The 21,250-nt window shown below is 46.8% G+C and overlaps 2 protein-coding genes across 6 annotated transcripts in view; both read left to right on the forward strand.

The window, feature by feature from the left end:
• CILP (cartilage intermediate layer protein) overlaps window positions 1-21,250 on the forward strand; it is a 195,402-nt gene that overhangs the window by 105,722 nt on the left and 68,430 nt on the right. The gene's annotated exons all lie outside the window — the stretch shown is intronic.
• The window catches only part of PARP16 (poly(ADP-ribose) polymerase family member 16), a 39,793-nt gene that overhangs the window by 2,178 nt on the left and 16,365 nt on the right, over window positions 1-21,250 (forward strand). For 4 of the 5 annotated variants that reach the window (XM_032175087.2, XM_032175084.2, XM_032175086.2 and 1 more), the window contains 3 exons: window positions 13,851-13,988; window positions 18,119-18,325; window positions 20,821-20,992. In XM_032175087.2, the coding sequence (XP_032030978.1) occupies window positions 13,851-13,988; window positions 18,119-18,325; window positions 20,821-20,992 (517 nt within the window). The remainder of the gene's footprint in view (window positions 1-13,850; window positions 13,989-18,118; window positions 18,326-20,820; window positions 20,993-21,250) is intronic. The other variant, XM_032175089.2, reaches the window with a different exon arrangement.

Raw genomic sequence — 21,250 nt, forward strand, 5'->3', positions numbered from 1 at the left:
GCAATTACTGAGGGAATAAGTAATTCCCAGTTTTACACAGAGTATTAAAAAAGAGGCTAGCATAACCTTGACTCTAAATCTGATAAGGGTGATACAAAAAAAGAAAATTATAGGCCGAGTGCGGTGGCTCACACCTGTAATCCCAGCACTTGGGGAGGCTGAGGTGGGTGGATCATGAGGTCAGGAGTTCAAGACCAGCCTGGACAATATGGTGAAACCCTGTCTCACCATTATGGTGGTGCATGCCGGTAATCCCAGCTACTCAGGAGGCTGAGGCAGGAGAATTGCTTGAACTGGGACCTGGGAGGCAGAGGTAGCAGTGAGCTGAGATCGCACCACTGCACTCCAGCCTGGGCAACAGAGCAAGACTCTGTCTCAAAAAAAAAAAAAAAAAAAAGAGGAAAGAAAATTATAGGCCAATGTCGTGAGTATAAATGCAAAAATTATCTTCAAGGTATTAGGATCTTAAAGCTAGCAACGTATAAAAAAGGGTAATTCCTTATGACCAGGTTGGGTTCATCCCAGGAATGCAAAATTAGTTCAATATTAGGCAATCAGTTAATGGCACGAACCACATTGATAGATTAAAGGAGGTATTTAGAATCAACATGTGTTTAGCGTTATCTCGGATGAAATCATCAGTGTTTGGTTACTCTTTTGCTATCATTCCTAGGAGGCTGAGGGACAAAGGCTGAGCCTGCTGGCCCGACCTGGTCCTGGTAGCCCACCTAATGATGTGTTGAGGGCATCTCAAGTGGTGACCACAGTGCACAGGCGTTTCAGGGTACCGGAAGTGGGAGGTTGGAGAAAGAGGCAAATTGACTGACTTCCCTCGAGATTTGTTCTTGCAGGTTCAGACACTCAATTTTCTGAGTGTGTTATATCAGGGCCTTGGGTACGAAACTTCCTTCAGTTTTGGCAACAGATACTTACGGAGTGTTTGCTATGGGACAGGTGCTAAAGATACAGGATTAACCCGTGGAGAGGTTAACAGTGTTAACCTCTCATACTAGGTAAGCGCCGTGCAACATGGAAGCCCAGAGCAAGGACACTCCCTAGCTCTCAGCTGTGGGCCAGGCTCAGGGAACACCATCTAGGGGTGGAGGCTGATGCCTTGCCAAGTCCCAAGGCAGAACTTCAAGAGCAGAGAAGAGGGAAAGAGTATTCCAGGAGGAGTAGCAGGATGGTCAGAAAGCCAGGAGGTGTGAGCTTACAGAGGACAAGACTGTGATTTAGTGTGACTGTTGTGGGGAACAGGAAGAGATGAGGCCAGCCTATGGAGCATGCAGGGCTACACATGTCCTGCTACGTTGTGGAAATTTTTATCCTTGGGCAGGGGAGGGCATAGGGGTGAGATCCAGAAAGACATCTGTGGTGGCAGGGTGAGAGAGGGACCTGTTTGGGAGGAGTGTTTGGGGTCAGAGGGATCAAACTCACAATGCAGCTTTTAAAAAAAAAAAAAAATTGAGATGGAGTCTCACTATGTTGTCCAGACTGGTCTTGAACTCCTGGGCACAAGCAATTCTCCCACCTCAGCCTTCCAAAGTGCTGGGATTACAGGCTTGAGCCACTGCACTTGGCCACAGTGCAGCTTTAATTTTTACCAAGAAACATACCTCCAAGTGGACTAGAATGCTCAACTTATTTTCTTTCTGCTGGAAGGTCTTGGCAAATGGAATCAGGTTTGTTTGGTGAATATGGGATACATGCAAAGGGGCCTGTGGAGTTGTTTTGATCATACTTTTTAAAATGTATTTTTAATTATGCAAGTAATGTTTGAATATATTCTCATTATAAAAAATCCAAATGATACCAGTAAAGTAAAAGTGCCCCTGATAGATCTCACTCTATCCCTCACCCCTCTGCAAAGGTATCAATTGCTCTGTTTGGGGCCCATCCTCCCCCCTTTCCCTCGCCCCACTTGTAATCCCTTAAGAGAGCATCAGCAACGTAGGTTGCCCCAAAAAGCCACCTCCTCTATAGAGACAGACTGCCCCTCCCATGGGGTTTATTGTACCAGTCCCAGACAGTTACCCTTTTTCTTGAGGGCTACTGGAGAAACACAGATTCTTACCATCCAGTTCTGTTGCCATATTCCTTATAGGGCACCATTGTTGAGGAAAATAGCCCAGACCACATAGATTCTTGGCTGTCTGCAGGCATGGCCGTCAGCAGCAAGGCTGCTCACAGGTGGGGCCTGGCACCATTCCTGGGGATATGCATACATTCTTAGATAAACACTTTAGGCCTCCTTTTGCCACATGTCACATGAGTTACTGAAATGATGCAGAGAACTGGGCATCTGGACCTGTATCTGAATCAAAGTCTAACTTTTAAAGAAAACGGAATCAGGTCTGGAATTGACTGGCTAGATCATTTTGTAGTTAACTGAGGAAGGGAAGTATGGAGCTGTTAAAAAGTCTCTTGGCTGGGCACGGTCGTTCACACCTGTAATCCCAGCTCTCTGGGAGGCTGGGGCGGGTCATTTGAGTCCAGGAGTTTGAAGGCAGCCTGGGCAACATGGCGAAACCCTGTCTTTATAAAAATATTACAAAAAATTAGCCTGTGTGGTGGTGCATGCCTGTAGTCCCAGCTACTCGGGAGGCTGAGGTGGGAGGTTCACCTGAACCAGGAGGTCAAGGCTGTAGTGGGCCATGATTATGCCATTGCACTCCATTCTGGGTGACAAAGTGGGACCCTGTCTCAAAAAAAGTCTCTCACTTTCACTTGTTCAGCTAAAAGCACTAGGAAGTAATGTGAAAGTTTACCATTTTCAGTCATTTAAATCTTTCTCCACACTGTGAGGTGTTATTACACACCTATAACACAAGGGTTGCAGTTTCCAAAAATTAGAGCTGTGACTTAAATTACTTTATTGATTGGTGATTTCCTGAGAACTCCCCACTGCTAAACCAAGCTCTTGGCTTTAGGTCTGATCTAGCCTTTTCTTACCACTGTCCCCAAAGTCCCAAATTATCCCTGAGGTGTCTTATTTTGAGACCATTTTCGTGCTGATAAGCTCTCTGATTTTTTTTTTTTTTTTTTTGAGATGGAGTTTTTTTTTTTGAGGCTGGACTCACTGAACTCTGCCTCTGGTTCAACGATTCTCTGCCTCATCTCCTATATTGGATTACAGGCAGAATGACCCCAAGCGATAGGGTTTCACCATGTTGGTCAAGGCTGGTTTTGAACTCCTGACCTCAAGTGATTCGCCCTCCTTGGCCTCCCAAACTGCTGCGATTACAGGCATGAGCCACCGCGCCTGGCCAGCTCTCTGATTTTACACTGGGAGCTCTTGGTATTTCCAGTGCCTGGCCTGGGAATTACTTATCAAATGTTTGAGGAATCACATTGTGTGTGTGCTGAATACCCAGGCTCAGGATTTCTCACCTTGTTTTTTGGGACTATGGTTGGATGAGAGAACCTGTAACATTCTTGGGATTCCCTGTACCCCTTAACCATTGGCCTCCAAACTTCTGGTTTGTCACTTGACACAGTCGCAGCTGTAAAGTTTTTTGTTCTGTTTTCCCTCCTGAAATAGCATGTTCTGGTTCTCCATTAGCCTGTAGACCCTTTCTGGGGGTGGGAAGTGTGTGGGAATGGCTCCTTTGTGTTAGCTCCAGGCCCTCGCTGCTTAGTGTGGTTGAGGACCAGCAACATGAGCCTCACCTGGGTGCTCGTTAGAAAAACAGGCCCTGCCTCAGACCTATCCAGTCAGGATCTGCATTTTAACAAATCTGGGCAATTTGTACACATAGTGAAGTCTGAAAAGCACTGCATGAAGCTTACTCTGTTCTCATTTGGGGTGCCAAACTGCTCAAATTGGGCCTCCTGGTCCTGGAGGAGTAAGGAGTCTTTCTCTTTTTTTTCCTTCTTCTTTCTGGTTTCTAGCTTGCACTGTCTAGACACCAAGACTCCCCAGTGTCTGGGTTAAAGCACATATAAGCTCCTCTCTGTCCTGACCCCTCCTAATGCCATTCCCATCTTTGTTGAAGCAAACTCCCTCTCATTCTTTAAGATACACCTGAAATTTTCACCTTATTCTGTGCCTCCACTCCCTAGCAGTTAGGAGTCCTTCCTTTGGGTTTCTTTATAATTTTAAAATTTTGCTTTTATAAATAATACTTTGATAAACATCCTTCTACATGAATCATTGTTTATATCTGTTGTCTTCTTGGATACATTCTGAGAGGTGAAATTGCTGGTCCATGGCTAATTTTTTTTTTTTTTTTGAGACAGGTTCTTGCTCTGTTGCCCAGTTTGGAGTGCAGTGGTGTGATCTTGGCTCACTGCAACCTCTGCCTCCCGGGCTCAAGCGATCCTCCTACCTCAGCCTCCAGGCACATACCACTACGCCTGGCTAATTTTTGTATTTTTAGTAGAGATGGGGTTTCACCATGTTGCCCAGGCTGGTCTCAAACTCCTGGACTCAAGCAATCTGCCTGTCTCCACCTTCCAAAGTGCTGGGATTACAGGCATGAGCCACCACACCCAGCTCATGGCTAACCTTTCTAAGGAAGGCTTTCGATGCTTATTTCCATATTGGAAATTGAATATTGACATTAACTGGGGAAGATCATTATTATTATTAGATTAAAAGAAAAAGGGCAGGAGTCTCGCTGTGTTGCCTAGCTGGTCTGCAAACTCCTGGTTTCAAGCAGGAGTTGTGTCACTGAGCCCGGTTTGGAAAGATCATTCTTTACAAGCCTGTCAACCTTGGCTGTCATTGAAATCACGTGGGAAACTAAGGAAAAAAAAAACCTGACGTCTGAGCCCCTTCCTCAGAGATTCTGATTTGATTGGTTAAAGTGCAGCTTGGGCATTGAGATTTTTTGTTTGTTTGCTTACAGATAATATGTAGCTTTTCTATTTTTCTATTAACTGATTTGATCATTTTCATGAGCACCCATACCTGCTGGATGGTGAGGAAATGATAAAATAATAGTGCCTATTAGGTCTATACTTGATATCTCAAGGTAAGATTCTTGATCTCTCAGATTACCTTTTTATTTCTCTGCTCCTCTCAAAGATGGCATCTGAAGAGTGGAGGAGAAAAAGTACACAGGTCTGAAAATATACAGATACAGACATAGATACATGTAATTTGATGTGACTGTCAGTGGGTAGGTATGTGTCTAGAAAGAGATCAGCTAATGGGATGGTGATATGGAGGATGAAGGGGTAGGATCCATCCCTCCAGGACCAGCCATCTCTTTCCTTCCAACCATCCCAGAAATGCAGACCTTTCCTCAGCAGATTGGTGAGCAGCAGAGAGGGGGCATTTGATTGATAATAATAATATAGCAACCAACACCTGTACCACACTAATAGCACTTACTGTTTGCGTAGCACTGTCCTGAGCTGTTTCTACACATAGCTCATTTAATCCTCCTAACAGCTCAGGGTTGTAGGTTTTATTATTATCATCACCGTCAGCTAATCACTGGATGTGGTGATGGCACACCACTCTTGCTCCCAGGCACTGGGACTTTTAGAAGTTCCTAGGAGAACCCCTGCTTCCTAGGAGAACCCTTTAGGGTCCCCATGCTGGCTCCTCCTGTGAAGGGTTCTTTTGTAGACTCTGATCCCTAATCTGTTTTGGTAAATCTGGCCTTTCATACTGTAAGTTTGTGCAAAGCAAATTGTACCTGTGGTGTCCACCTCTTCAGCCTTCATCTCAGCAGCTTCCCAGCTCCACTCATCACACCTGCCCCACTGTTCTGGGTGTCACCGTGGTCCCGAAAATGGTGACCTTGGCAGACCTTTGGTTCATTTCCTTCTCAGCACCTCCACCCACATCTAGTAACTATGACCTCTGACACTTTGCTAGACAAGTATGTTTTTCAGATGTTTGTTCTTTTGTGCTGCCACACCTTTCTGGGACAACATTGTCTAAGATCTAAACCTGAGTATCTCCAGCTCTTCCTGATGATAAGAATCACTTGTACCCACATCTGTAAACACAGATTCCTGGGCCACCTCCTCCCCAGGAGCTCTTGATCTAGGTGATTGCTTCTGCTTAAAGCAAAGCGGTCGAGTTGCCTCCTTGTAGCTCATTGGTCCTCTCTTTCCCCTGTGAGGCCTATTCACCCAAACTACCTCTTTCCTAAGAGGCTTCTGTTCCCAAACTCCTGAGGCTCTCAGCTCTGCTCACCATTCAGATTCCTCCAACTATCTCTCCAGCTATATCCTTCCTTATTCCCCATAGCAGAGGCTGCAGATGTGTTGCCTGTGAGCTGACGGGTTTTGTTTGTCCTCTAGCTTTTTAGAAATTGGGAAATTAAAAAGACAGCTTGCTGATTTCTTTTTGAAACAAAAATCTGAGGCCTTGCCACCTTTGGTGGAGGTTGCCCTAGGGCAGGAAGCAGTTGGAGCTCAGGGTTGGTTGGCCTTAGCCGACTAATGGAGGCCGGAGTCACCAGTTCAACACAGTCTTCACAACTCTTTCCTGGACTCCTCTGTTACTCATTCTCTTTACCTCTCAGGCCCTGGGGGACATTTGAGCCCAGGAGCACTTTTTGGGACACACACTGCTCACTTCTCTGCCCATCTGCTGTGCCCCTTCCTACTTGGAGTGGGAAACCCTCCCCATGCCTTCCTTTTGAACAATTATTCTCCTGGATCCAGTTGGCAAATGCCTTCCACTGCCGTGTACTGATGTGTGATTCAGAATGCTTGCCTAGATGATGATTTCTTCCACATACCCCTATACTACATATTACATACATCTTTCTCCCTGCCTTTGGCTTAGGCACAGCCAGTAGCTGTCTCAGTTGTATTATTTTGGGATTGGGGGGAATTCCAATATCATACCTGATTAGCTTCCCAAAGCAGCCTCTTTGAAGTTCTGCTGGAATTGTTCCTTTGGGCTAAAATATTCAGTCCACCACTAAATTTCTCCATTTGGTAGGAGGGTATGGCAGGAGAATAGACTGGAGTTGGGCCACCTGGCTTCATATTCCTGCCCTGCCACTGAATAACTGTGTGCCCCTAGGCAAGGTGCTGAGCATATCCAAGCCTCAGTTTCCTCATCTTCAAAACAGGTTGTGAGAATAACACGAGATAACAGAATAAATTCATGCAAGGCATTTATTCTGGTGGCTGGCACCTGTAAGCGTTCAGATAAATAGCTATTACTCTTTTGTTCTTAACTTCATGCCAGGTTCCAGGCTGGCATGGGGCTCCAGGGTAAGTAAGATGTGGTTGGCCTCAGGGAGTGTTTGTCCCAACTAGATTTCAGTTGACCCCAGAGGGTCAGGTACCAACATGGGGCTCTGCTGTAATTGCTGAACATAGAACACAATTGTTGAGTACAGAGGTTGTAGGTGGTCAGGGAAGGCTTCACATGGGAGGTGACTGCTGGCCTTGAAGACTCAGTGGGATGTCATGCTAGGCAGCCACAGAAGCACAGAGGAAGAAAGCCATAGGTCATGTGAGGAATAGCATTGGGGGTGGGAAGGGAGTTGGTGGCAGGAGGTACTGTTAGGCAAAGAGGCCAGACTGGATTCCTAAGGGCCTTATTAAGGGTAAGATTACTAGATTTAGCAAATAAAAATATAGGCCACCTAGTTAAATTTGAATTTCAGATGAGCAACCAATAATTTTTTTTTTTTTCAGATGAAGTTTCACTCTTGTTGCCCAGGCTGGAGTGCAGTGGCGTGATCTCGGCTCACTGCAACATCCACCTCCCCACTTCAAGCGATTCTCTTGCCTCAGCCTCCCGAGTAGCTGGGATTAAAGGTGCCCGCTACCACGCCTGGCTAATTTTTTGTATTTTTAGTAGAGACAGGGTTTCACCATGTTGGCCAGGCTGGTCTCAAAGTTCTGACCTTAGGTGATCCACCCACCTCGACCTCCCAAACTGCTGGGATTTTAAGTATAAATATGTCCCAAATATTGCATGGGTTATTTATACTAAAAAAATTTTTGTTAGCTGAACACAGTGGCTCATGCCTATAATCCCGGCACTTTGTGAGGCTGAGGCTGGTGGATTGCATGAGCCCAGGAGTTTTGAGACCAGTCTGGGCAACATGGTGGAACCCTGTCTGTACAAAAAATTAGCTGGGCATGATGTCACATACCTTTAGTCCCAGCTACTCTGGAGGCTGAGGTGGGAGGATTGCTTGAGCCTGGAAGGTCGAGGCTGCTGTAAGCTGTGATCTTGCCACTGCACTCCAGCCTGGGTGACAGAGTGAGACCCCGTCCCCTGTCTTTAAAAAAAAAATGAGTGTTTTTTTTTTGTTGTTGTTGTTGTTGTTGTTGTTTATCTGAAATTCAAATTTAACCGGGCAGAGCATATTTTAAATGGCAACCCTACTTGTGTGCCTGGTTCCCAAAAGGCCCTGCTAAATGCAGACAGGTTTTAGTCACAAGAGGAAGAATCCTATTAAATTGTTGAAGCAGATTTATTTTTCAGAGTAACACGAAAAGTGAAATGGGACATAAAGAAGGTCAGTTGAGAAGTTTAAGAGTGTGGACTGATGGTGGAATGCAAGGAGGGCAGGATGCAGCAGGGACCCTGTCTGGGCAGATGCAGTGAGAGGGCCTGGAAGAGGCCTGGGTCCAGCTTGGAGCTGGGAGGCGTCTCTCCCCTTTGTCCAGACTGAGTCCCTGAAAGGCGCCTGGCTAGCTGACTGTCCTTTTGTGGGGCTCTCTGGGCCTAGATATGGACTGTTGACAAGGGCTGTGACTCACAGGTGGGATTTGAGGACAGGAGTGATGGGAATAATAGTAATCTTGGGAGAGGAGATGACTCAGCTCTGGCTCTGAGATAACAAGGAATAGAAAAGAAGGAAGGGGGATGAGTGTCCTTTGGACTGTGCAGGCAGCAGTCCTGTATGGGTAGCTACCTGAGGGTACACCATTTGGGATGTGTCTTCAGTGATTCCGTATATAACCTACAGAACAAAGCTTGGGGTTCCCAAGTGGAGTACAAGGTCCTTCGCAGGATCATTTGAGATGACCTCACTTGAGGTCACCTTCCCGCTCTTCCTCTTGGCAACCACTTCCCCACACTCTAGGTTCCAGCCACACAGAATCACCTGTTGTTAATGATGACAGTCATGGCAGTCACGCTAACATTAGAGTACTTAATACTTTCCTGTTGGTTTGAGCACTTGTTTAACTTGATTAATCTCCACTGGGACCCTATGAAGTGGCTACTAATATTATCCCAATTATGTATTTGAGAAAGCTGAGACACAGGAAGTCAAACATCTCACTCAAGGTCACACAGCTAGTAGAGGAATAGAACCCCAAGATGCCTGGGAGAACTGCACAATTAACCATGCCAGCACCCACTTCCCCAACTACATGCTGCACTTTCATACTTCTGTGGTTTCGTATAGCAAACCCAGATCATATAGTACCTCCTCTGTGAAGCTGGTCCCGACCCCACCCCCTTTTCCTTTAGCCCTTACCCAACAGAAGTCCCACCTTGTCCTCTTAGTAGTTTGTATCCAACTTTGTTATGACAGTGAATGCTTTTTTTTTTTTTTTTTGAGACAGGGTCTCGCTCTGTCACCCAGGCTGGAGTGCAGTGATGGCTCACTGGCTCACTGCAACCTCTGCCTCCCGAGTTCAAGAGATTCTCCTGCCTCAGCCTCCAGAGTAGCTGGGATTACAGGCGCCTGCCACCAGGCCCATCTAATTTTTATATTTTTAGTAGAAATGGGGTTTCACCATGTTGGCCAGGCTGGTCTTGAATTCCTGAGCTCAGGTGATCTGCCTGCCTCAGCCTCCCAAAATGCTGGGATTACAAGCGTGAGCCACCATGCCCGGTGACAATGAATACTTTTAAGTCATTATTATTTACCTTTCTGCCTCCCCACTTGATTAAGGGGCCCATTTTAAATCTAATGCCCCCTCCTATAAGCACAGGGCCTGGCACAAAGTAGATGCTTAGTAAATGCTCCCTGAATAATGCAAGGCCATGCAGCCTGGGGGTGAAGCAGGCGGGGTGGAACAGTAAGCAAGGCATAGAAATAGCACTAATATTCATGGAGCATTTACACTCCACACATCCTTTTTTTTTTTTTTTTTTGAGACAGAGTTTCACTCTGTCACCCAGGCTGGAGTGCAGTAGGACAATCATGGCTCACTGCATCCGCTACCTCCCAGGCTCTAGCGATCCTCCCACCTCAGCCCAAGTAGCCAGGACTACAGGTGTACACCACCACACCTGGCTAATTTTCTTTTGTTGTTTGTTTTGTTTTGTTTTGTGGAGATGTGGTTTCGCCATGTTGCCCGTACTGGTCTTGAGCACCTGAACTGAAGAGCTCTGCCCGCCTCAGCTTCCCAAAGTGCTGGGATTACAGGCATAAGGCACCATGCCCAGGCTCACACATCCATTTTCAAAAAAAAAAGTAGGCTGGGCTTGGTGGCTCATGCCTGTAGTCCCAGCACTTTGGGAGGCTGAGGCAGGAGGATCACTTGAGTTCATGAGTTTGAGACCAGCCTGGGCAGCATAGCAAGACCTCATCTCTACTAAAAATTAAAAAAATTAGCTGGGCCTGGTGGCATGTGCCTATAGTCCTAGCTGTGCAGGAGAATCGCTTCAGGTGGGGATGGGATGGATCCTGCAGTGAGCCGTGTTTGTGCCACTGCACTCTAGCCTGAGCAACAGAGCGTGACCCTGTCTCCAAAAAAATTTTTTTTCTTTTAATAAATATTAGATTTTTTTTGGCCAGGTGCAGTGGCTCACACTTGTAATCTCAGCACTTTGGGAGGCCGAGGTGGGCGGATCATGAGGTCAGGAGATCGAGATCATCCTGGCTAACACGGTGAAACACCGTCTCTACTAAAAATACCAAAAATTAGTCGGGCATGGTGGTGGGCGCCTGTAGTCCCAGCTACTTGGGAGGCTGAGGCAGAATGGTGTGAACCCGGGAGGCGGAGCTGGCAGTGAGCTGAGATTGCACAGCCTGGGCAACAGAGCAAGACTCTGTCTCAAAAATAAATTAATTAAAAAACATATATTAGATTTTCACTGATACCTCATGAGATAGTTTTTGTTTTTTTTTTTTTGAAACGGAGTTTCACTCTTGTTGCCCAGGCTGGAGTGCAATGGCGCAATCTCGGCTCACTGCAACCTCCACCTCCTGGGTTCAAGTGACTTTCCTGCCTCAGCCTCCTGAGTAGCTGGAATTACAGGCATGTGCCACTACACCCAGCTAATTTTGTATCTTTAGTAGAGACGGGGTTTCTCATGCTGGTCAGGCTGGTTCGAACTCCCGACCTCAGGTGATCCGCCTACCCTGGCCTCCCAAAGTGCTAGGATTACAGGCATGAGCCACTGCACCCAACCTGAGATAGTTTTATTACAATATATGAGGCTATTGATTGAGTCTCTGGAAATAGAAATAAAGTGGCCCTAAGATGTTTTTAATTTTCATTTATTTATTTTTAGAGCCATCTCACTGTGTTTCCCTGGCTGGTCTCTAACTCCTGGCCTTAAGAAATCCACCCCAGCCTCCTGAGTAGCTGGCATTATAGGCATGTGTCCCCACACCTGGCTCTGTTTCTAATTTTCAACTACAGAGCTAAGAAAAACTACCAAAGTCAGTAACAGTCAATTTTCTAGAAAAATGGAAAAGAACCACAGGTATTCTTTTTTTTTTTTTTTCTTTTTTTTTTTTTTTTTTTTTAAGAGAGTCTCTCTCTGTCACGAGGCTGGAGTGCAGTGGCACGATCTTGGCTCACTGCAACCTCCACCTCCTGGGTTCAAGCAATTCTTTTGCTTCAGCCTCCTGAGTAGCTGAGACTACAGGTGTGCGCCACCACACCCAGCTAATTTTTGTATTTTTAGTAGAGATGGGGTTTCACCATGTTGGTCAGGATGGTCTCAATCTCTTGACCTCGCAACCTGCCCCCCTCAGCCTCCCAAAGTGCTGGGATTACAGGTGTGAGCCACCACGCCCGGCCACCACAGGTATTCTTGAAGTGCCAACTGCATCCCTTGCAAAGCAGAAGGAAAGGTTGCCAGAGTTTGGGAGGACAGTGTTGTCTGGGGAGAAATGTAAATGGAAAGAAAAGAAACGGACACGTATAGACCAAGCCCTGAGATTCTGTGACCTTCTTCAATCTTCCTGACAACCCCATGGAGAGGTAGAGAGGTGCCTTTGTTGGACAGGAGATAGAAGCTCAACAGAGATTCCAACTAAGATCTGATTCCACAGTTCATGCTCTTTCCTCTGCATCCAGGAAAGAGGAGAATTGGAAAAACACAAGACAGTTCTTGACCTCCAGGTGTCTGGCGGCCATACTCGGAAGGGAGAACTGGGGCAATGGGCTTTAGGGGCTTAGAGGAGAGAATGGTCTCTTGGGCCAGAAGTGCCCGGATAGTAGAGGTGGGGGAAGGGATATTCTTGGAACAAGACATGTTCCTGGATAGAAGCAGTCTGTGACGAAGGGGATGGTAAGGGGTTGAGATTAGGCCAGAGGTGTTTAAATGCCATGCTGGAGAGGTTTGACCTCTAGTCAGTCATAACTTATGAGCAAAAGCTACAGGTACTTTGCTGCTATTAGTCCAGGTCCCCAGTCCCTTATCAGAAATCCTGGCACTGAATATGTTTCAAGATTCCAATTCTTCCTGATTTTAGAATGGTAAATAATGTGCTGCAATGACAACTAGGCTGAGTCCTATCACAGGTCCCACAGGGCATCAGCTTAAATCCAAAGGCTCTAGGACTGATGACAGCTTTCAGCAGCACAGCATCAAACATTCTGTTTCTGTGGAAGTCCTTGCAGCGGTCCACATAGAGGTCCAAGAGCTAGTCTTTGCCCCCAGAAGTGAAAACTTGGGAGTAAAGAGATGAGATCCACATGGGGTGGGTGCAGGAACTGCTCTGGCCTAAATGAAGCTCCATTTTCCTCAGAGGCTGGTCTCACTCATGAGAATGTCATCAACAAAGCTGCCAGTGTTCCAACAAAACATTGTCACACTCTGGGAAACCCAAAGTTATGCATTCCCCATTTACAGTTCCTCCCAGGCCAGATGCCGTGTACCATGCTGTGTCATTTTTACCTTAAGCAGTGTTGCCTGGTTACGTATGTAGTTGTCATACTACGTTTATCCAGTCTCCAGGGGAACAACTTAACAGAAGTTAACTAATTCTCACACAGAAAGGAAAAGGCTTTGTAATGTAGCGCTTTACCCACATGTGCGTATATCATGTATTCAGTCACACCTCCAGTGGGTAACATGCCATACTCATGGCACGTTAATATTCCTGCAGCAGAATGCATCGATCCTAACAGGAAGGGGTTAAGTAAAGATTAAACCTCACATCAGCTCAGGTCAGGTTTGGTACCCAAAGAGTTAAAAAAAAAAAAAAACCCCACCAAGGCTGGGCATGGTGGTTCACGCCTGTAATCCCAGCACTTTGGGAGGCCAAGGCAGGCAGATCACTTGAGGTCAGGAGCTCGAGACCAGGCTGGCCAACATGGTGAAACCCCATCTCTACCAAAAAATATGAAAAGTAGCCAGGCGTGGTGGCGTGCGCTTGTAGTTCCAGCTACTCGGGAGGCTGTGGTGGGAGAATTGCTTGAACCTAGGAGGCAGAGGCTGCAGTGAGCCAAGATCATGCCACTGCTCTCCAGCCTGGGCGACAGAGTGAGACCCTGTTTCCAAAACAAAACAAAACAAAAACCCACCAAAGAAAAACCTTTGAGATTTTAGAGCTTGTAAAGTTTAGTATTATTTGGAAAGGGGATTGCAGACCTGTGAATTTCCTCTCAGGAGATCCCTTAAGACGTGCAACAAATGAACATTGCCTGCCTTCCCACTAGAGGGCCCCTGATTATCACTGTGTCCTGGATCCTTGCTAATGGAAGTTCTTCCGTCGCTTCAGCTCACAGATGCCAGCAAGTTACCTAACCTGAAAGAACTTCTCCAGTCCTCCCGAGACAACCACAAACGGACCTGGGACCTGGTGAGCTGGATTTTATCCTCAAAGGTCCTGACAATCCACAGTGCAGGGAAGGCAGAGGTGAGACTTTGGTCCGTAGGATCACAGATTTTAGGGGCCTAAGGGCTCTAGGACAGCACTGAATCCAGTGGCTCTGAGACTTCCCTGTGTACCAGTGACCTGGGCAGCTTGAGAATGCAGATTCCTGGTCCTCACCTTTAGACTTTCTAGTTCTGTGTCTGGAGTCAGGCCCAGGAGCTTTCCCACTGGCTGTACAAAGCTGAGTTCTGTCTCATCTCAGCTGTGTGACCTTCAGTAGGTACCAGGTGCATTTCAGTACCTCCCCTTCCTCATCTATAAAATGGGGATGATAATAGTATACTTCTATCAGGGCACTGACTATGAGAATTGAATGAATTTTCACACTTTGAATAATGCCTAAGGGCACATACTAAGAGCTCAGTATGTGTTGGGATTCACTTTATTTAACAAGCACTGCTGGTAATTCTGATTAGGGTGACCCTGACCATACCTTAAAAAACACTGACCTAGTTCAATTGTCAGGAGACGGAGAGGCAGAGCTCAAAGGAGTGGAAAACCTCGTGCTCTGGGTTCAAATCCCATTTCTATCGAAAAAGGCCTCCTTTTTCCCATTTGTAAATTGAGATACTGATAGTTACCTCAAAGTGGGGCACTGATAAAACGTGTGTCACTCCCCAGCACAGTTTCTGGCGCAAGTCAGACATTCCATAATTTGGTTTACCTTGCCTGGCTGGGGTCTCCCAGGGACAGGCTGGATGACAAGGACCAGGGTATAGGACTTGATTCCTGCTCTGGTGCTCTTCCCTTACCCATACTGTTCATCACTTAATTCATTTCAATTTAAGAGTATTCAATTTTACAAGCTCCTGCCAAAGACACAAATCTTTCCTATGTGGTGTAGAATTTGGTACCTTGGATTCTGGTATCTAAGGGACATTCTTCTGTGTTAGATGTTAAAATACCATAAAGAGCCCTGGAGTGGGAGTTAGGAGATCTGTATTCAGATCCAGGCTGGGTGGCTAATTCCTAGTGAATCTCTGGGTTTCACTGTTGTTTTCTGTTGAGTTCAAATTTATTCATTCATTTATTCCTACCTCACTTATATGGGCATCAAGCACCTACTAGATGTTGGGTGCTAAAGTAGATAAGGCAATAAATAGCTCCTAGACTTTTGATTCTGGACCAGTTAAATTTCTGTTAAACCGTGGGGTATTGGGACCCAGGATTGTCAACTTTTTGTATTGCCCAAGTAAGTATGTTAGCCTACCATGTATCATCATTTTATAAAAGGATATTATAGTACTAAGAAAGGAGGATAGCCTTGACTTCAGAATGAAGAACAAACAATTCTTCCAAAGAAAGGTGCATGGCAACCTTACATCAATATGTCTGTTATATTGCTCTTATTTTGCTCATTCAGTCATAATCCAGAGAAAACTTTGCCATAGACTGGCTTTGGTCTGTGACCTACTATTTGAAAACCACTGGCCGGGCGCAGTAGCTCATGCCTGTAATCCCAGCACTTTGGGAGGCTGAGGCGGGCGGATCATGAGGTCAGGAGTTTGAGACCAGCCTGGCCAACATAGTGGAACCCCGTCTCTACTAAAAATACAAAAAATTAGCTGGGCATGGTGGCGGGAGCCTGTAACCCCAGCTACTTGGGAGGCTGAGGCAGGAGAATCGCTTGAAGCCAGGAGGCGGAGGTTACAGTGAGCCAAGATGCCGCCACTGCACTCCAGCTGGGGCAACAGTGCAAGACTCTATCAAACAAACAAACAAACAAACAAAAAAACCACTAAAATGGGCCAGGTGTGGCCCATTGTCCTGGCTTGTCTTGGGTAACTGGGACTGTAGGTGTAACTACTATAGAGAGGAAATTCACAGGTCTACAGTCCCCATTCCAAATAATACTAAACTCTACAAGCTCACGCCTGTAATTCCAGCACTTTGGGAGGCCGAGGCAGGCAGATCACTTGAGGCCAGGAGTTCAAGACCAGCCTGGCCAACATGATGAAACTTTGTCTCTAATAAAAATACAAAAATTAGCCAGGCATTATGGCACATGCCTGTAATCCCAGCTACTCGGGAGGCTGAGGCAGGAGAATCGCTTGAACCTGGGAGGTGGAGGCTGCAGTGAGCCAAGATCGTGCCACTGCACTCTAGGCTGAGAGACAGACTAAGACTCCATCTCAAAAAAAAAAAAACAAAACACTGAAATGATCTAGGGGGCAGTGGCTTGTGCCTGTAATCCTAGTACTTTGGGAGGTGGAGGTGGGAGGATTGCTTGAGGCTGGATTTCAAGACCAGCCTGGGCAACATAGCAAGACCCTCTCTCTATGAAAAATTTAAGAATTAGGTGCACATAGTGGTTGCACCTATAGTCCCAGCTACTCAAGAAACTGAAGATAGAGGATTGCTCGAACCCAGGAGTTCAAGGCTGTGATGAGCTATGATCGCACCACTGCACTCCAGCCTGGGCGACAGAGCCAGATCCTGTCTCAAAAACAACAGCAACAAATGCTGATTGCTTATCATGATTTTGTGGGTTGGTTGGGTGGTTCTGGGCTTGGCTAGATGAGCTAGGGTGGCCTCACTTACATTTCTGGGGCTTCAGCTGGGATGGCCACCATGCTGGAAGCCTTCCTCTGTGAGGCTCATACTCTATAGCAGACAAGCCAGGACAATGGTGAGGGGTTCTCAGCAGCAAACAAGGAAAGACAAGCCCTTCTCAAGTCTCTGTTTGCTATATATATGTTAATATCCCATTGGCCAAAGCAAGTTACATGGCCAAGCACAGCCTCAAGGATGGAGAAGTAGGTTCCATCTCTTGATGGGATCTTGGTAGAATCCCACCTGCAAAATCACATTGCAGAGGGGTGCATGGACAAGGATGAGAGGGAATTTTTACAATAATCATGAGATTATTGTAAAAATGGAATGCAGGAAATAGATGCAAAAGTGTTAGGAAGTGGCCTGGGCGCGGTGGCTCACGCCTGTAATCCCAGCACTTTGGGAGGCCAAGGCGGGTGGATCACAAGGTCAGGAGTTCAAGACCAGCCTGGCCAAGATGGTGAAACCCCGTCTCTACTAAAAATACAAAAAAATTAGCCAGGGATGGTGGCACACACTTGTAATCCCAGCTACTCCGGAGGCTGAGGCAGAGAATTGCTTAAAAAACCTGGAGGGGCAGAGGTTGCAGTGAGCCGAGATGGTGCCACTGCACTCCAGCCTGAGCGACAGAGTGAGACTCTGTCTCAAAAAAAAAAAAAAAAAGTGTTAGGAAAATTAGAAGTGATCTCCACTTTTTTTTTTATTATTTTATTTATTTATTTTGAGACGGAGTCTCCCTCTGTCACCCAGGCTGGAGTGCAGTGGCGCCATCTCGGCTCACTGCAAGCTCTGCCTCCCGGGTTCAGGCCATTCTCCTGCCTCAGCCTCCCAAGTAGCTGGGACTACAGGCGCCCGCCACCACGCCCGGCTAATTTTTTCTATTTTTGGTAGAGACGGGGTTTCACCGTGTTAGCCGGGATGGTCTCGATCTCCTGACCTCGTGATCCACCCACCTCGGCCACCCAAAGTGCTGGGATTACAGGAGTGCGCCACCACGCCCAGCCCTGTGATCTCCACTTAGGAGCAATTCATGCTTCTCAGCCTACTGTAGGGGAAAATGTTATTATTTATTATTATTATTTTTTTAGATGGAGTTTCACTCTTGTTGCCCAGTCTGGAGTGCAGTGACATGATCTTGGCTCACTGCAACCTCCACCTCCCAGGTTCAAGTGATTCTTCTGCCTCAGCCTCCCAAGTAGCTGGGACTAAAGTTGTGCGCCACCACACCCAGCTAATTTTGTATTTTTAATAGAGATGGGGTTTCACCATGTTGGTCAGGCTGGTCTCGAACTCCTGACCTCAAATGATCCACCTGCCTCAGCCTCCCAAAGTTTTGGGATTATAGGCATGAGCCACTGCACCCAGCTGGGAAAAATGTTATTAAAGAAAAGCAGTCTTGTGCTATAAGCTCTGAGTTTGCTTATGTCTCTATCCTCATGAAACCTGTTGTTCTCATGAGCAGAGTCCGTGGGAGTTAAGCCTGAGAGTTTAGGGGGCTATTTTTGCAGCACATTTACCAGCTCCCCAAATAAAATTTTGACGCTCTTCATGTTTTCAAGTTTGAAAAGATCCAAAAGCTGACTGGGGCTCCTCACATGCCTGTTCCCGCACCGGACTTCCTGTTTGAAATTGAGTACTTTGACCCAGCCAACGCCAAATTTTATGAGACCAAAGGAGAACGAGACCTAATCTATGCCTTTCATGGTAGCCGCCTAGAAAACTTCCATTCCATTATCCACAATGGCCTGCACTGCCATCTGAACAAGGTGAGGCCTAAGGGACACCCTGCTGATGTGGGGAAGCAGGGATGGAGGTGGGAGAGTGGGGAGGGGGAGATTCACAACCCTAGGAGTTTGCAGGTGGGGTATAGAGTGGGGTTGGGTAGGTTTACTAACGCCTTCTCGCTCAAAATGTGGTCTGCACACCAGCAGTGGCAGCATTACCTGGAAGCCTATGAAAATGCAAAATCTTGGGCACACTCTAGACCTTCTGAATCAGAACCTGCATTTTAACAAGATCTCTAGGTGATTCCTGCACTGGTTATAGTTTGAAAAGCATCGATTTAAAGATAATTCCCAACCTTGGCTGCCTATTTAGAATCACTCGGGGAGCTTTTAAAAATCTCAGATGCCAGGCCTGGCGCAGTGGCTCACGCCTGTAATCCCTGGACTTTGGAAGGCTGAGGGAGTTCCAGACCAGCCTAGCCAAAGTGGTGAAACCCCATCTCTACTAAAAATAACAAAAATTAGCCGGGCATAGTGGTGGGTACCTGTAATGCTACTCAGGAGGCTGAGGCAGGAGAATCGCTTGAACCTGGGAGGCAGAGGTGGCAGTGAGCTGAGATGGTGCCATTGAACTCCAGCCTAGGCGACAGAGCGAGACTCCATCTCGAAAAATAAAAAATAAAATAGATAAATAATAAAAAATCCCAAATGCCTGGCTGCATCCCAGACCAATTAAATCAGAATCTCCGAGTGGAGCAGAGGCATCAGTTGCTTTAAAAGCTCTCCAGGTGATCCCACTGTGTAGCCAACCCTAGCTCCTCTGTGTGTTCCCTGGACCAGCAGCGTCTGCATCACCTGGTGGCTAGCTGAAAATGCGAATCTCAGGCCCAGACCACCTGATCGGAATCCACACTTCAACAAGGTCCCCAGGTGATTTGCATGCATATTGAAGTTTGAGAAGCACTTTCCTTGGGGACCATACTCCAGGAAATCAGCCCTTGGAGAAACTGAGAGATATGACAAGATGCACCGAGGAGAGGTCCTTTCCCTCCCCGCTTGAGCTGCTTTTGTCCCATTTTTATGAGTCAAAACAGAGTCACCTATCCACTTCTCTGCAGGCATGTATTTTACCCCTCAGGTATAGGAGGAGCATTACAGACAGACCCTGGAGCTACAGAGACTTATTTAGCAGCTCTATGGCCCTGAGTAAATTAAAGTCTCTGAGCCTCAGGTTCTTCATCTGTAAAAAAGGACACCATTACCCTCCTTATATGTCAGAGGATTGAAACAGTTCGTGTATGCAAAGAGCTCTTTGTGTACTAAGTACCAAGGAAGAGGTAGCTGCTTTTATATGCTGATGGAGGGGCATCTAGGGTAGTTGGAGGAGCTGCAGGCCTTTCCCCCACTCATGGCAGTATCTGCCTTGTCTATGAGGAGCTGGCTCCATGACCCATGGGCTCAGTTGTGGCTGCTGCAGCCCTGACACTGGAGATATTTCCCTGGTGTATCTGGTTAATGTCGTTGGGTTTTGCTAAGGATGACGGGCTTGTTTACACTATCTCTCAGTCCACCACTGGCTCTCAGCTTACCATTATGTCCAGGCTACTGGAATCCAAGGGGCTTCCCCTTTACACTAGTGCTGGCCTGGAGAAGTTGCCTGCAGATTATACTCTTGTAAACTAAACCTTCATTTTAGTGCCCCCAGGAGTTTGCTGCTTAGAGGCATCTTATAAAAATCCTTTGGTAAAGCGTATCAATCCTCCTATGGCCCCTCTGCCTGGGTTTTCAATGAAGGGCTTGCTTGAGGGAGTCCATCTGCCAGTTGATACTGATACTGTTTTCATGGCAGAGATACACTGAGCTTCCCACTCTTGTACACCACTGCTCATGGCAGCCTTGCGTGGGGTAATGACTCAGATTACCTCCCTTCTCAGGTGGGACCCCTTCCCTGTACCTAAGGGTGTGACTTTGCATTTCAAGCCCATCAGAGTAACCATGCTTACTGCATTCATGTAACAGGAATTACTTTATATACTAGAACATAAAGGCCTGCAGTGGAGTACTGGCCCCTCATTTATTTACATGTGCCAGGTGTCCCACTCTTTTATGTATATTGCCTCATTTAATCCTCACTGGCAGCCTTATAAAGGAGCTACTAGTAACATTATTTTGTAGATCTAGAAACTGAGACACAGAGAGTTTATATAACTTGCCACTTGCTGGAGGATTCAAACTGAGGTCGGTTTGGATGCTTATACCTATGCTTTTCTCACTCAACCTTGACCACAAGGAACTGCTAGTTTGCCAGGCCAGATGGCCAAATCCACAATCAGTTAAACTGTTTTCAGGCAGGAATGTGTTTAGTAATAACCCTGTGATGATATCACAGGATTATTTGATCTTGTGTCTTGCTGGGGCAAAAAGGGGGGTTGTACATTTTGTGTTTACAACTCTTGAAGAGAGACCTGTGTCGTCTTGCCATGCCAACTGTACATTCACCCATCTGTGTTTCTTTTCCATTGGCCTTGCTATTGCAGACATCCTTGTTCGGAGAGGGGACCTACCTCACCAGTGACTTGAGCCTGGCCCTCATATACAGCCCTCATGGCCACGGGTGGCAGCACAGCCTCCTCGGCCCCATCCTTAGCTGTGTGGCCGTGTGTGAGGTCATTGACCATCCAGACGTCAAGTGCCAAACCAAGAAGAAGGGTGAGTGAGCACTTGGTCCAGACCTGGGCTACAGGCCTCTGTTGGGTGTACAGGCTCTTGCTGGCCCACCTGTTGGGTAGAGCACCCATTGCATGCCCAAGGGTTGGGCTGGATCCAGGGCAGTGCCAGACAGGGTCCTGTCCAAGGAGCGAGCAGTCTTCTTAGAGATTGAACACTCAATGGAGACCATTCACTACAAGGGGGTAGGTAGGGGTGCCAGGTAAGGAGGCTGACGAGGCCCACAGAGGAAGCTCAGAG

Source organism: Hylobates moloch, unplaced genomic scaffold (genome assembly GCF_009828535.3).
Source record: "Hylobates moloch isolate HMO894 unplaced genomic scaffold, HMol_V3 SCAFFOLD_14, whole genome shotgun sequence".
Classification (NCBI taxonomy): Eukaryota; Metazoa; Chordata; class Mammalia; order Primates; family Hylobatidae; genus Hylobates; species Hylobates moloch.